Below are 13,428 nucleotides of genomic sequence, written 5' to 3'. Positions count from 1 at the left end.
ACGACAGGCCCTCAGGAAATTTCCACTTAAAGAAGATATTCTTCCTTGTCAGAATTGTTGTCAGATCTGTGTATTTATTTCTCTTAGCCAAAAAGAATTTTGGTGTCTCTTTAAAAAGGATTATTGAATGTTGAAGAACTACCAATTTATTTTTATAATGATATCCTAATATCTTATCTCTTTGTTCTTTTGTCTGGAAAACCACAATACAATCATTCAAAAAATTTGGGTCTTTTCTGCTTCTGGGTCCTACTCTGTAGGCCAGGGGTCCCCAGACTACGGCCCGCGGGCCGGATGCGGCCCAATTAGCCTTCCAATCCGGCCCGCGAAAGGTCTGGGGATCAGCATGGCCATCCCGCACTTAAAAAATTTTTTTTCAAGCCGAGAGCCAAGCCGAGAGCAATTTTCCTCCTTCGTCGCCATTTCCCCCCTCTCCTTCATCGTGGTTGGCCAGCAGCAGCCAATCAAAAAGTCGGAGTGCTTCAGCCAATGGGTGGGCAGCAGCTGCACGTGCACAGGAGGAAAGGGGCTGTGCAAAGCTGGCCGATCGCCATTTTCAGCAGCCGCTTCTTGCCAGAGCAGAGCCAGCCGGAGAAACCCCTTTCTTTGCTGCCGTTCCACCCTCCGCCGCAAGCAGCCCCTGCTGAAAGGTACGTGGTTTGTGTGTGTGTGTGTGTGTGTGTGTGTGTGTGTGTGTGTGTGTGTATGTTTCTGTGTTTCTGCTTAGCCGCGCTGCCGCTCCCGCCGCCGGAGCTGGGCTGGCCCGACCTGCCGCTTGAAGAGGAGTTGGCCTGGGCCGCCTGGCCACCGCCCTAATGGCCCCCTCCGCAGCCGCCCTGGTGGCTCCCTCCTCCGCCGCCATTGCCGCAGCCACCTTTATGGCCCCCTCCGCAGCCGCCCTGGTGGCTCCCTCCTCCGCCGCCATTGCCGCGGCCACCTTAATGGCCCCCTCCGCAGCCGCCCTGGTGGCTCCCTCCGCCGCCGCCATTGCCGCGGCCCCCTTAATGGCCCCCTCCGCCGCCTGGCCGCCGTCGCCATTGCCGTCGCCGCCCTGGTGGCCCCCTCCGCCGCCGCCATTGCCGCGGCCACCTTAATGGCCCCCTCCGCAGCCGCCCTGGTGGCTCCCTCCTCCGCCGCCATTGCCGCGGCCCCCTTAATGGCCCCCTCCGCCGCCTGGCCGCCGTCGCCATTGCCGCCGCCGCCCTGGTGGCCCCCTCCACCGCCGCCATTGCCGCGGCCACCTTAATGGCCCCCTCCGCAGCCGCCCTGGTGGCTCCCTCCTCCGCCGCCATTGCCGCGGCCCCCTTAATGGCCCCCGCCGCCGCCTGGCCGCCGCCGCCATTGCCGCCGCCGCCCTGGTGGCCCCCTCCGCCGCCGCCATTGCCGCGGCCACCTTAATGGCCCCCTCCGCAGCCGCCCTGGTGGCTCCCTCCTCCGCCGCCATTGCCGCGGCCCCCTTAATGGCCCCCTCCGTCGCCACCTGGCCAAATTCTACAATTAAAGGCGCTGGGTGAGTCTCAAGCTCGCCGGCAAGCAAAGCCTCGCTGGCTTGCCCACCTGGCCGTCCCAAACTGAGCGCAAGCTCTCCAAACCGAACCAGAGGGGCGAGTGATCTTTTCGAGGGTTCATCTCATTGGCGAGGAAAAGGCACTTTGCACATGCCTCGCTCAGAGCCGGTACCACGTTACTTAAGTTTGTTAGAGCTTTGTTGCTTTGCCACATATATACCCTCAAAGGGAGTTAGTGAAAAGATGCTTCTTTGCAAATCTTGACTTGCCACTTTATGAACAAGGTTCTCAATTTCCTGCAAGTTGCACAGAAGCTTCTTTATGCTGAATCAGACTATTTATCTAGCCCAGTTTTGTCAGCCCAGCTCTTCAGGGTTTCAGGGGGAGGCCTCTCCCAGTTCTGCATGGAAATGCAATGTATGTTCTCTAACCACCACCGACCCACGACCCTTCCCCTGATGTCCTCCTCACCAGCCCTCTTTGAGCACACCATTTCCCTTTCCTTTCAAGTGTGGCAGGGGGAGGGTGTTGCATTAGACTTGGCTTACATATACTCAAGCCACATCTGTGGTTTTTCCGTGGGGAGCTCCTCCACATGCCTGAGTTGTGGCCAGCACCAACATGAATGGATACATGCATGAAGCAAGCCTTAGCATTGTTACCACCCATCAAGCACAGACACAGCAGACAACTGTTATTAATTACCCCATGCCACCTCATCTCTAACCAGTTTTCTCCCATTGCTTGTTTCCAGGCTTCCTTTGGGAGTTCCAGCCCAGGTTTGGAACAGGAGTTCCTTCTTCTGAGATTCCGGCAGTGCGAAGCTTTTGGGTACGGGTAGGCGCATCTGCCAAAAGATGCTTTGTGTATTTTCTCGCTTTCTTCATGTTAAAAGTCACTTGTTTGGTTCTAGAAGGGCCAAGCCCTGTAGAGCTGTTCTCTCTTGTACAAACCACTTTCTGCTTTGCCAAATGTATATTTTTTCATAAGTATGTCCCCCTGAATTGAGAAGAAATTTCTTATTGAGAAATGAACTTAAAGTTGCAGCCTTGAAATCTGAGATCTTCAGAATTGACTAATGTTCCCCTTTCTTTCCTGCTTAGCTGTTTTCTCTCTTTCCCACAGGCCTCACCCCCAGCTTCTTCGTCCCATCAGTCCTTCCACCTTTTAAAAAGAGGAGACTCTCTCTCTCTCTGCTGCCCACCCAGAGAGAAACGCCAAGGCACCAGGTAAGCAAGCACAGTGGAATGGCCCTTGGCCATATCCAGTGCACATTTTTATGCACATTTTCATGCACAGGGATTAACTCAGTACAGAGTGGAAATAATGTGTTAGTTTAGCAATGCATAGTTAGTTTTCAGAGACGGGCCTAGAATACACATATATTTTATTTTATTCGCTGCTTTGCTTTCTCTTAAGACAGCCCTGAATGGTTATAAAATAGTTAGGGCGATGGCAAATAATCAGTTGTTGCCATTATCATTTTTCTTGCTCTTCTAAGTTTATTGGTATTTTACTGACACCAATTTTCCATCCATAGGAAATCATGTCACGTAAAAGAAAAGTGGACTCCGAGTGCAGAGTTTTCAACGAACAGTGGACATACGACTACTTTTTCACCCAATACAAAGAAAGAGGCGTTTGTCTTATTTGCCACGACACGGTGTCTGTCTTCAAGCAATTCAATATCCAACGACACTACAATACTCACCACAAGGATAGATATTCTTCTTTGACAGGACAATTAAGAAAAGATGAAATAGCGAGACTGAAAACTGCCTTGACAGCTCAACAAAATGTGTTTGTGAAGCGGAAGCAGGAGAACATTTCGTCTTTGCGAGCAAGTTTTCAGATTTCCAGGCTTATAGCCCGCAATGGAAAACCCTTTGTAGAGGGAGAATTTGTTAAAGAATGTATTCTTACAGCCTCCAAAGAGATGTGTCCGGAGAAGACTGAATTGTTTTCCACATTGAGTCTTTCTGGAAGCACAGTGACTCGTAGGATTGAAGAAATGGGGGGAAATTTGCATGAACTTTTGCAAAATTCCTCAGAAAAGCTTCGTTACTTCTCGCTGGCACTGGACGAAAGCACAGATATCCGTGATTCTGCGCAACTCCTAATTTTCATCCGTGGAACAAATGAAAAGTTTGAATTCACAGAAGAGCTTGCTGCACTGCAAAGCATCAAGGGAACAACGACTGGAGAGGATATCTTTGCAAAAGTTCAGCAAACTATCCATGATTTGAAGTTGGACTGGGCTAAACTTGCCAGTATCACAACAGATGGTGCTCCTAGCATGGTGGGGCGTACAAGAGGAGTGGTTGCACGCATCAACCAAGAGATGGACAGACACAATCAGCCACATCCAATAGCAATACACTGCCTTATCCACCAACAAGTGCTGTGTTGCAAAAGATCGCTGAAGTTGGACGCAGTCATGAAAACTGTGGTGTCCTGTGTGAACTTCATTAGAGCTCATGCACTTAACCACAGGCAGTTTCAAGAATTTCTGTCAGAGTTAAATGTTGAGCATGAAGATCTACCATACCACACAGAGGTCCGTTGGCTGAGTCGAGGAAGAGTTTTAAAACGTTTCTACGAATTACTTCCTCAAGTTTATGATTTTATGCTGATGAAAGACAGAGAAGTGCCAGAGCTCCAAGATGACGAATGGAAATGGCTGCTTGCCTTTCTGACTGACATAACCGAGCTACTGAACAGTTTCAATATTCAATTGCAAGGAAAGGGGAAGCTCATTGGTGAAATGTTTGCACATGTGAAAGCGTTCCAAGGGAAATTAGACTTAATTGTTAGACATGTGAAGGAGAAAAACTTTTTTCATCTCCCCACAACTCAAAACCGGTCATTGGGAAATCCAACAGTTCCATTCCCAAAAGAAGCATGTGTGGATTTAGTGGAGAGTCTGCAAAAGGAGTTCCAAACAAGATTTAAGGAGCTTCACATCCATGAAAAGGACATACATCTTTTCCGAAACCCTTTTTGTGTGGACATTGACACTGCAGATCCCATTCACCAAATGGAATTGATTGAACTGCAAACTTGTGATGCTTTGAAAGACGCATTCAAGACAAGCAGCCTTGCAGATTTCTACGCATCTCTCCCCTCAGAGACATATCCAAACATCAGAAACCATGCACTCAGATTTGCAACGGTCTTTGGCAGCACATATGTCTGCGAGCAAACTTTCTCTAGGATGAAACATCTGAAATCTCCCACGAGATCAAGACTGACAGATGAACACTTACATCACTTGCTAAGACTAGCAGTGACCAATATGGAACCAGATATAGACCATCTCATCAGCCAAAAGCAGGCCCATTCTTCCCATTCTTCCCATTGAAGTTTTTGTTGATTACAATCATTCTTTAATTTAAATATTGTATGGTGTTGTTTTATTTAAAATATTATTTTGTGTTGATTAAAATCATTATTTTAAATTTAAATATTGTATTGTTTTCCTGTTTTTTGTGCACCAAATGCAATATGTTCAATGTGCATAGGATTTCGGCTCCCCCCCACCCCCAAAAAATATAGTCCGGCCCAGCGAAGGGTCTGAGGGCGGTGGACCGGCCCCCGGCTGAAAAAGTTTGGGGACCCCTGCTGTAGGCCCTCAGAATTGATACTTTTATCTCCTCCTGATCTAAGTCCCACCAACTGGTGAATTCTTGAGCAATTAAATCTTTTAAATTCCCTTTGTCTTTCTCCAGTTCCGGTAGGCCTTCAGGTTAAGTATGCGTCAGATTAGGTACTCCGCGGACCGTCTGGAACGGATTAATCCACTTTCCATTACTTTCAATGGGAAAGTTCGCTTCAGGTTAAGTACGCTTCAGGTTAATTACTGCACGGACCGTCTGGAATGGATTAATCCACTTTCCATTACTTTCAATGGGAAAGTTCGCTTCAGGTTAAGTGCAGACTTCCAGAACCAATCACACTCATATTTCAGGTTAAGTACGCTTCAGTTTGAGTACTCCGCGGACCGTCTGGAACGGATTCATCCACTTTCCATTACTTTCAATGGGAAAGTTTGCTTCAGGTTAAGTACGCTTCAGGTTAAGTACTCCGCGGACCGTCTGGAACGGATTAATCCACTTTCCATTAATTTCAATGGGAAAGTTCGCTTCAGGATAACTACGCTTCAGGTTAAGTACAGACTTCCAGAACCAATTACACTCATACTTCAGGTTAAGTACGCTTCAGGAAAGTTTGCTTCAGGTTAAGTACGCTTCAGGTCAAGTACTGCGTGGACCGTCTGGAATGGATTAATCCACTTTCCATTACTTTCAATGGGAAAGTCCGCATCAGGTTAAGTATGCTTCAGGTTAAGTACTCCGCAGACCGTCTGAAACGGATTAATCCACTTTCAATTACTTTCAGTGGGAAAGTTCGCTTCAGGTTATGTACGCTTCAGGTTAAGTACAGACTTCCAGAACCAATTACACTCATACTTCAGGTTACGTACGCTTCAGTTTGAGTACTCCGCGGACCCGTCTGGAACGGATTCATCCACTTTCCATTAATTTCAATGGGAAAGTTCGCTTCAGGATAAATACGCTTCAGGTTAAGTACAGACTTCAAGAACCAATCACACTCATATTTCAGGTTAAGTACGCTTCCACTTTCCATTACTTTCAATGGGAAAGTTCGCTTCAGGTTAAGTCTGCTTCAGATTAGGTACTCCGCGGACCCGTCTGGAAGGGATTAATCCACTTTCCATTACTTTCAATGGGAAAGTTCACTTCAGGATAACTACGCTTCAGGTTAAGTGCAGACTTCCAGAACCAATCACACTCATATTTCAGGTTAAGTACGCTTCAGTTTGAGTACTCCGCGGACCTGTCTGGAACGGATTCATCCACTTTCCATTACTTTCAATGGGAAAGTTCGCTTCAGGTTAAGTCTGCTTCAGATTAGGTACTCCGCGGACCCGTCTGGAACGGATTCATCCACTTTCCATTAATTTCAATGGGAAAGTTCGCTTCAGGATAACTACGCTTCAGGTTAAGTACAGACTTCCAGAACCAATTACACTCATACTTCAGGTTAAGTACGCTTCAGGAAAGTTTGCTTCAGGTTAAGTACGCTTCAGGTCAAGTACTGCGTGGACCGTCTGGAGTGGATTAATCCACTTTCCATTACTTCCAATGGGAAAGTTCGCTTCAGGTTAAGTATGCTTCAGGTTAAGTACTCCGCGGACCTGTCTGGAACGGATTAATCCACTTTCCATTACTTTCAATGGGAAAGTTTGCGTCAGGTTATGTACGCTTCAGGTTAAGTACAGACTTCCAGAACCAATTACACTCATACTTCAGGTTAAGTACGCTTCAGGAAAGTTTGCTTCAGGTTAAGTACGCTTCAGGTCAAGTACTGCGTGGACCGTCTGGAATGGATTAATCCACTTTCCATTACTTCCAATGGGAAAGTTCGCTTCAGGTTAAGTATGCTTCAGATTAGGTACTCCGCGGACCGTCTGGAACGGATTAATCCACTTTCAATCAGTTTCAATGTTAAAGTTCGCTTCAGGTTAAGTACGCTTCAGGTTAAGCACTTCGCGGACCTGTCTGGAACGGATTAATCCACTTTCCATTACTTTCAATGGGAAAGTTCGCTTCAGGTTAAGTACGCTTCAGGTTAATTACTGCACGGACCGTCTGGAATGGATTAATCCACTTTCCATTACTTTCAATGGGAAAGTTCGCTTCAGGTTAAGTATGCTGCAGATTAGGTACTCCGCGGACCTGTCTGGAACGGATTAATCCACTTTCCATTACTTTCAATGGGAAAGTACACTTCAGGATAACTACGCTTCAGGTTAAGTGCAGACTTCCAGAACCAATCACACTCATATTTCAGGTTAAGTACGCTTCAGTTTGAGTACTCCGCGGACCGTCTGGAACGGATTAATCCACTTTCCATTACTTTCAATGGGAAAGTTTGCTTCAGGTTAAGTACGCTTCAGGTTAAGTACTCCGCGGACCGTCCGGAACGGATTAATCCACTTTCAATTACTTTCAGTGGGAAAGTTCACTTCAGGTTAAGTACGCTTCAGGTTAAGTACAGACTTTCAGAACCAATTACACTCATACTTAAGCTTAAATACGCTTCAGTTTGAGTACTCCACGGACCCGTCTGGAACGGATTAATCCACTTTCCATTAATTTCAATGGGAAAGTTCACTTCAGGATAACTACGCTTCAGGTTAAGTACTCCGCAGACCGTCTGAAATGGATTAATCCACTTTCAATTACTTTCAGTGGGAAAGTTCGCTTCAGGATAACTACGATTCAGGTTAAGTACAGACTTCCAGAACCAATTATACTCATACTTCAGCTTAAGTACGCTTCAGTTTGAGTACTCCGCGGACCCGTCTGGAACGGATTCATCCACTTTCCATTAATTTCAATGGGAAAGTTTGCTTCAGGATAACTACGCTTCAGGTTAAGTACAGACTTCCAGAACCAATTACACTCATACTTCAGGTTAAGTACGCTTCAGTTTGAGTATTCCGCAGACCGTCTGGAACTAATTAATCCACTTTACATTACTTTTAGTGGGAAAGTTCGCTTCAGCTTAAGTACGCTTCAGGTTAAGTACAGACTAACAGAACCAATTACACTCATACTTCAGGTTACGTACGCTTCAGTTTGAGTACTCCGCGGACCGTCTGGAACGGATTAATTCACTTTCCATTACTTTCAATGGGAAAGTTCGCTTCAGGTTAAGTATGCTTCAGATTAGGTACTCCGCGGACCGTCTGGAAGGGATTAATCCACTTTCCATTACTTTCAATGGGAAAGTTCTCTTCAGGTTAAGTACGCTTCAGGTTAATTACTGCACGGACCGTCTGGAATGGATTAATCCACTTTCCATTACTTTCAATGGGAAAGTTCGCTTCAGGTTAAGTATGATGCAGATTAGGTACTCCGCGGACCTGTCTGGAACGGATTAATCCACTTTCCATTACTTTCAATGGGAAAGTTCACTTCAGGATAACTACGCTTCAGGTTAAGTGCAGACTTCCAGAACCAATCACACTCATATTTCAGGTTAAGTACGCTTCAGTTTGAGTACTCCGCGGACCGTCTGGAACGGATTAATCCACTTTTCATTACTTTCAATGGGAAAGTTTGCTTCAGGTTAAGTACGCTTCAGGTTAAGTACTCCGCAGTCCGTCTGAAATGGATTAATCCACTTTCAATTACTTTCAGTGGGAAAGTTCGCTTCAGGATAACTACGCTTCAGGTTAAGTACAGACTTCCAGAACCAATTACACTCATACTTCAGGTTAAGTACGCTTCAGGAAAGTTTGCTTCAGGTTAAGTACGCTTCAGGTCAAGTACTGCGTGGACCGTCTGGAATGGATTAATCCACTTTCCATTACTTCCAATGGGAAAGTTCGCTTCAGGTTAAGTATGCTTCAGATTAGGTACTCCGCGGACCTGTCTGGAACGGATTAATCCACTTTCCATTACTTTCAATGGGAAAGTTCGCTTCAGGTTAAGTCTGCTTCAGATTAGGTACTCCGCGGACCCTTCTGGAAGGGATTAATCCACTTTCCATTACTTTCAATGGGAAAGTTCACTTCAGGATAACTACGCTTCAGGTTAAGTGCAGACTTCCAGAACCAATCACACTCATATTTCAGGTTAAGTACGCTTCAGTTTGAGTACTCCGCGGACCTGTCTGGAACGGATTCATCCACTTTCCATTACTTTCAATGGGAAAGTTCGCTTCAGGTTAAGTCTGCTTCAGATTAGGTACTCCGCGGACCCGTCTGAAACGGATTCATCCACTTTCCATTAATTTCAATGGGAAAGTTCGCTTCAGGATAACTACACTTCAGGTTAAGTACAGACTTCCAGAACCAATTACACTCATACTTCAGGTTAAGTACACTTCAGGAAAGTTTGCTTCAGGTTAAGTACGCTTCAGGTCAAGTACTGCGTGGACCGTCTGGAATGGATTAATCCACTTTCCATTACTTCCAATGGGAAAGTTCGCTTCAGGTTAAGTATGCTTCAGATTAGGTACTCCGCGGACCGTGTGGAACGGATTAATCCACTTTCAATCAGTTTCAATGGGAAAGTTCGCTTCAGGTTAATTACGCTTCAGGTTAAGCACTTCGCGGACCTGTCTGGAACGGATTAATCCACTTTCCATTACTTTTAATGGGAAAGTTCACTTCAGGATAACTACGCTTCAGGTTAAGTGCAGACTTCCAGAACCAATCACACTCATATTTCAGGTTAAGTACGCTTCAGTTTGAGTACTCCGCGGACCGTCTGGAACGGATTAATCCACTTTCCATTACTTTCAATGGGAAAGTTTGCTTCAGGTTAAGTACGCTTCAGGTTAAGTACTCCGCGGACCGTCCGGAACGGATTAATCCACTTTCAATTACTTTCAGTGGGAAAGTTCACTTCAGGTTAAGTACGCTTCAGGTTAAGTACAGACTTTCAGAACCAATTACACTCATACTTAAGCTTAAGTACGCTTCAGTTTGAGTACTCCGCGGACCCGTCTGGAACGGATTAATCCACTATCCATTAATTTCAATGGGAAAGTTCACTTCAGGATAACTACGCTTCAGGTTAAGTACTCCGCAGACCGTCTGAAATGGATTAATCCACTTTCAATTACTTTCAGTGGGAAAGTTCGCTTCAGGATAACTACGATTCAGGTTAAGTACAGACTTCCAGAACCAATTACACTCATACTTCAGCTTAAGTACGCTTCAGTTTGAGTATTCCGCAGACCGTCTGGAACTAATTAATCCACTTTCCATTACTTTTAGTGGGAAAGTTCGCTTCAGCTTAAGTACGCTTCAGGTTAAGTACAGACTAACAGAACCAATTACACTCATACTTCAGGTTAAGTACGCTTCAGTTTGAGTACTCCGCGGACCGTCTGGAACGGATTAATTCACTTTCCATTACTTTCAATGGGAAAGTTCGCTTCAGGTTAAGTATGCTTCAGATTAGGTACTCCGCGGACCGTCTGGAAGGGATTAATCCACTTTCCATTACTTTCAATGGGAAAGTTCGCTTCAGGTTAAATACGCTTCAGGTTAATTACTGCACGGACCGTCTGGAATGGATTAATCCACTTTCCATTACTTTCAATGGGAAAGTTCGCTTCAGGTTAAGTATGCTGCAGATTAGGTACTCCACGGACCTGTCTGGAACGGATTAATCCACTTTCCATTACTTTCAATGGGAAAGTTCACTTCAGGATAACTACGCTTCAGGTTAAGTGCAGACTTCCAGAACCAATTACACTCATATTTCAGGTTAAGTACGCTTCAGTTTGAGTACTCCGCGGACCGTCTGGAACGGATTAATCCACTTTCCATTACTTTCAATGGGAAAGTTTGCTTCAGGTTAAGTACGCTTCAGGTTAAGTACTCCGCAGTCCGTCTGAAATGGATTAATCCACTTTCAGTTACTTTCAGTGGGAAAGTTCGCTTCAGGATAACTACACTTCAGGTTAAGTACAGACTTCCAGAACCAATTACACTCATACTTCAGGTTAAGTACGCTTCAGGAAAGTTTGCTTCAGGTTAAGTACGCTTCAGGTCAAGTACTGCGTGGACCGTCTGGAATGGATTAATCCACTTTCCATTACTTCCAATGGGAAAGTTCGCTTCAGGTTAAGTATGCTTCAGATTAGGTACTCCGCGGACCTGTCTGGAACGGATTAATCCACTTTCCATTACTTTCAATGGGAAAGTTCGCTTCAGGTTAAGTCTGCTTCAGATTAGGTACTCCGCGGACCCGTCTGGAAGGGATTAATCCACTTTCCATTACTTTCAATGGGAAAGTTCACTTCAGGATAACTACGCTTCAGGTTAAGTGCAGACTTCCAGAACCAATCACACTCATATTTCAGGTTAAGTACGCTTCAGTTTGAGTACTCCGCGGACCTGTCTGCAACGGATTCATCCACTTTCCATTACTTTCAATGGGAAAGTTCGCTTCAGGTTAAGTCTGCTTCAGATTAGGTACTCCGCGGACCCGTCTGGAACGGATTCATCCACTTTCCATTAATTTCAATGGGAAAGTTCGCTTCAGGATAACTACGCTTCAGGTTAAGTACAGACTTCCAGAACCAATTACACTCATACTTCAGGTTAAGTACGTTTCAGGAAAGTTTGCTTCAGGTTAAGTACGCTTCAGGTCAAGTACTGCGTGGACCGTCTGGAACGGATTAATCCACTTTCCATTACTTTCAATGGGAAAGTTCGCTTCAGGATAACTACGCTTCAGGTTAAGTGCAGACTTCCAGAACCAATCACACTCATATTTCAGGTTAAGTACGCTTCAGTTTGAGTACTCCGCGGACCCGTCTGGAACGGATTAATCCACTATCCATTAATTTCAATGGGAAAGTTCACTTCAGGATAAGTCTGCTTCAGATTAGGTACTCCGCGGACCGTCTGGAAGGGATTAATCCACTTTCCATTACTTTCAATGGGAAAGTTCGCTTCAGGTTAAATACGCTTCAGGTTAATTACTGCACGGACCGTCTGGAATGGATTAATCCACTTTCCATTACTTTCAATGGGAAAGTTCGCTTCAGGTTAAGTATGCTGCAGATTAGGTACTGCACGGACCTGTCTGGAACGGATTAATCCACTTTCCATTACTTTCAATGGGAAAGTTCACTTCAGGATAACTACGCTTCAGGTTAAGTGCAGACTTCCAGAACCAATCACACTCATATTTCAGGTTAAGTACGCTTCAGTTTGAGTACTCCGCGGACCGTCTGGAACGGATTAATCCACTTTCCATTACTTTCAATGGGAAAGTTTGCTTCAGGTTAAGTACGCTTCAGGTTAAGTTCTCCGCGGACCGTCCGGAACGGATTAATCCACTTTCAATTACTTTCAGTGGGAAAGTTCGCTTCAGGTTAAGTACGCTTCAGGTTAAGTACAGACTTTCAGAACCAATTACACTCATACTTAAGCTTAAGTACGCTTCAGTTTGAGTACTCCGCGGACCCGTCTGGAACGGATTAATCCACTTTCCATTAATTTCAATGGGAAAGTTCACTTCAGGATAACTACGCTTCAGGTTAAGTACTCCGCAGACTGTCTGAAATGGATTAATCCACTTTCAATTACTTTCAGTGGGAAAGTTCGCTTCAGGATAACTACGATTCAGGTTAAGTACAGACTTCCAGAACCAATTACACTCATACTTCAGCTTAAGTACGCTTCAGTTTGAGTACTCCGCGGACCCGTCTGGAACGGATTCATCCACTTTCCATTAATTTCAATGGGAAAGTTCGCTTCAGGATAACTACGCTTCAGGTTAAGTACAGACTTCCAGAACCAATTACACTCATACTTCAGGTTAAGTACGCTTCAGTTTGAGTATTCCGCAGACCGTCTGGAACTAATTAATCCACTTTCCATAACTTTTAGTGGGAAAGTTCGCTTCAGCTTAAGTACGCTTCAGGTTAAGTGCAGACTTCCAGAACCAATCACACTCATATTTCAGGTTAAGTACGCTTCAGTTTGAGTACTCCGCGGACCGTCTGGAACGGATTAATCCACTTTCCATTACTTTCAATGGGAAAGTTTGCTTCAGGTTAAGTACGCTTCAGGTTAAGTACTCCGCAGTCCGTCTGAAATGGATTAATCCACTTTCAATTACTTTCAGTGGGAAAGTTCGCTTCAGGATAACTACGCTTCAGGTTAAGTACAGACTTCCAGAACCAATTACACTCATACTTCAGGTTAAGTACGCTTCAGGAAAGTTTGCTTCAGGTTAAGTACGCTTCAGGTCAAGTACTGCGTGGACCGTCTGGAATGGATTAATCCACTTTCCATTACTTCCAATGGGAAAGTTCGCTTCAGGTTACGTATGCTTCAGATTAGGTACTCCGCGGACCTGTC

The 13,428-nt window shown here is 45.3% G+C and overlaps 1 protein-coding gene across 4 annotated transcripts; it reads left to right on the top strand.

Annotated features, from left to right (window-relative positions):
• Window positions 1-367: 367 nt before the first annotated feature.
• Window positions 368-5,122, top strand: LOC118081403 (general transcription factor II-I repeat domain-containing protein 2-like). Of its 4 annotated transcripts, XM_060270038.1 has the most exons (4): window positions 368-650; window positions 2,263-2,339; window positions 2,634-2,737; window positions 3,049-5,122. In XM_060270038.1, exon 4 carries the CDS (start codon window positions 3,055-3,057, stop codon window positions 4,867-4,869), a length of 1,815 nt encoding a protein of 604 aa, XP_060126021.1. In that variant the 5' UTR covers window positions 368-650; window positions 2,263-2,339; window positions 2,634-2,737; window positions 3,049-3,054; the 3' UTR covers window positions 4,870-5,122. The 4 variants fall into 4 exon arrangements, with proteins under 4 accessions (XP_060126021.1, XP_060126020.1, XP_060126019.1 ...); XM_060270037.1 differs by having other exon boundaries at window positions 2,263-2,737; XM_060270036.1 differs by lacking the exon at window positions 368-650 and having other exon boundaries at window positions 1,461-2,339.
• Window positions 5,123-13,428: the final 8,306 nt, after the last annotated feature.

This window comes from Zootoca vivipara, chromosome W, assembly GCF_963506605.1.
Source record: "Zootoca vivipara chromosome W, rZooViv1.1, whole genome shotgun sequence".
Taxonomy (NCBI): domain Eukaryota; kingdom Metazoa; phylum Chordata; class Lepidosauria; order Squamata; family Lacertidae; genus Zootoca; species Zootoca vivipara.
Note: the sequence above shows the minus strand (reverse complement) of the source record. Positions and strands in the feature narration are given on the sequence as shown.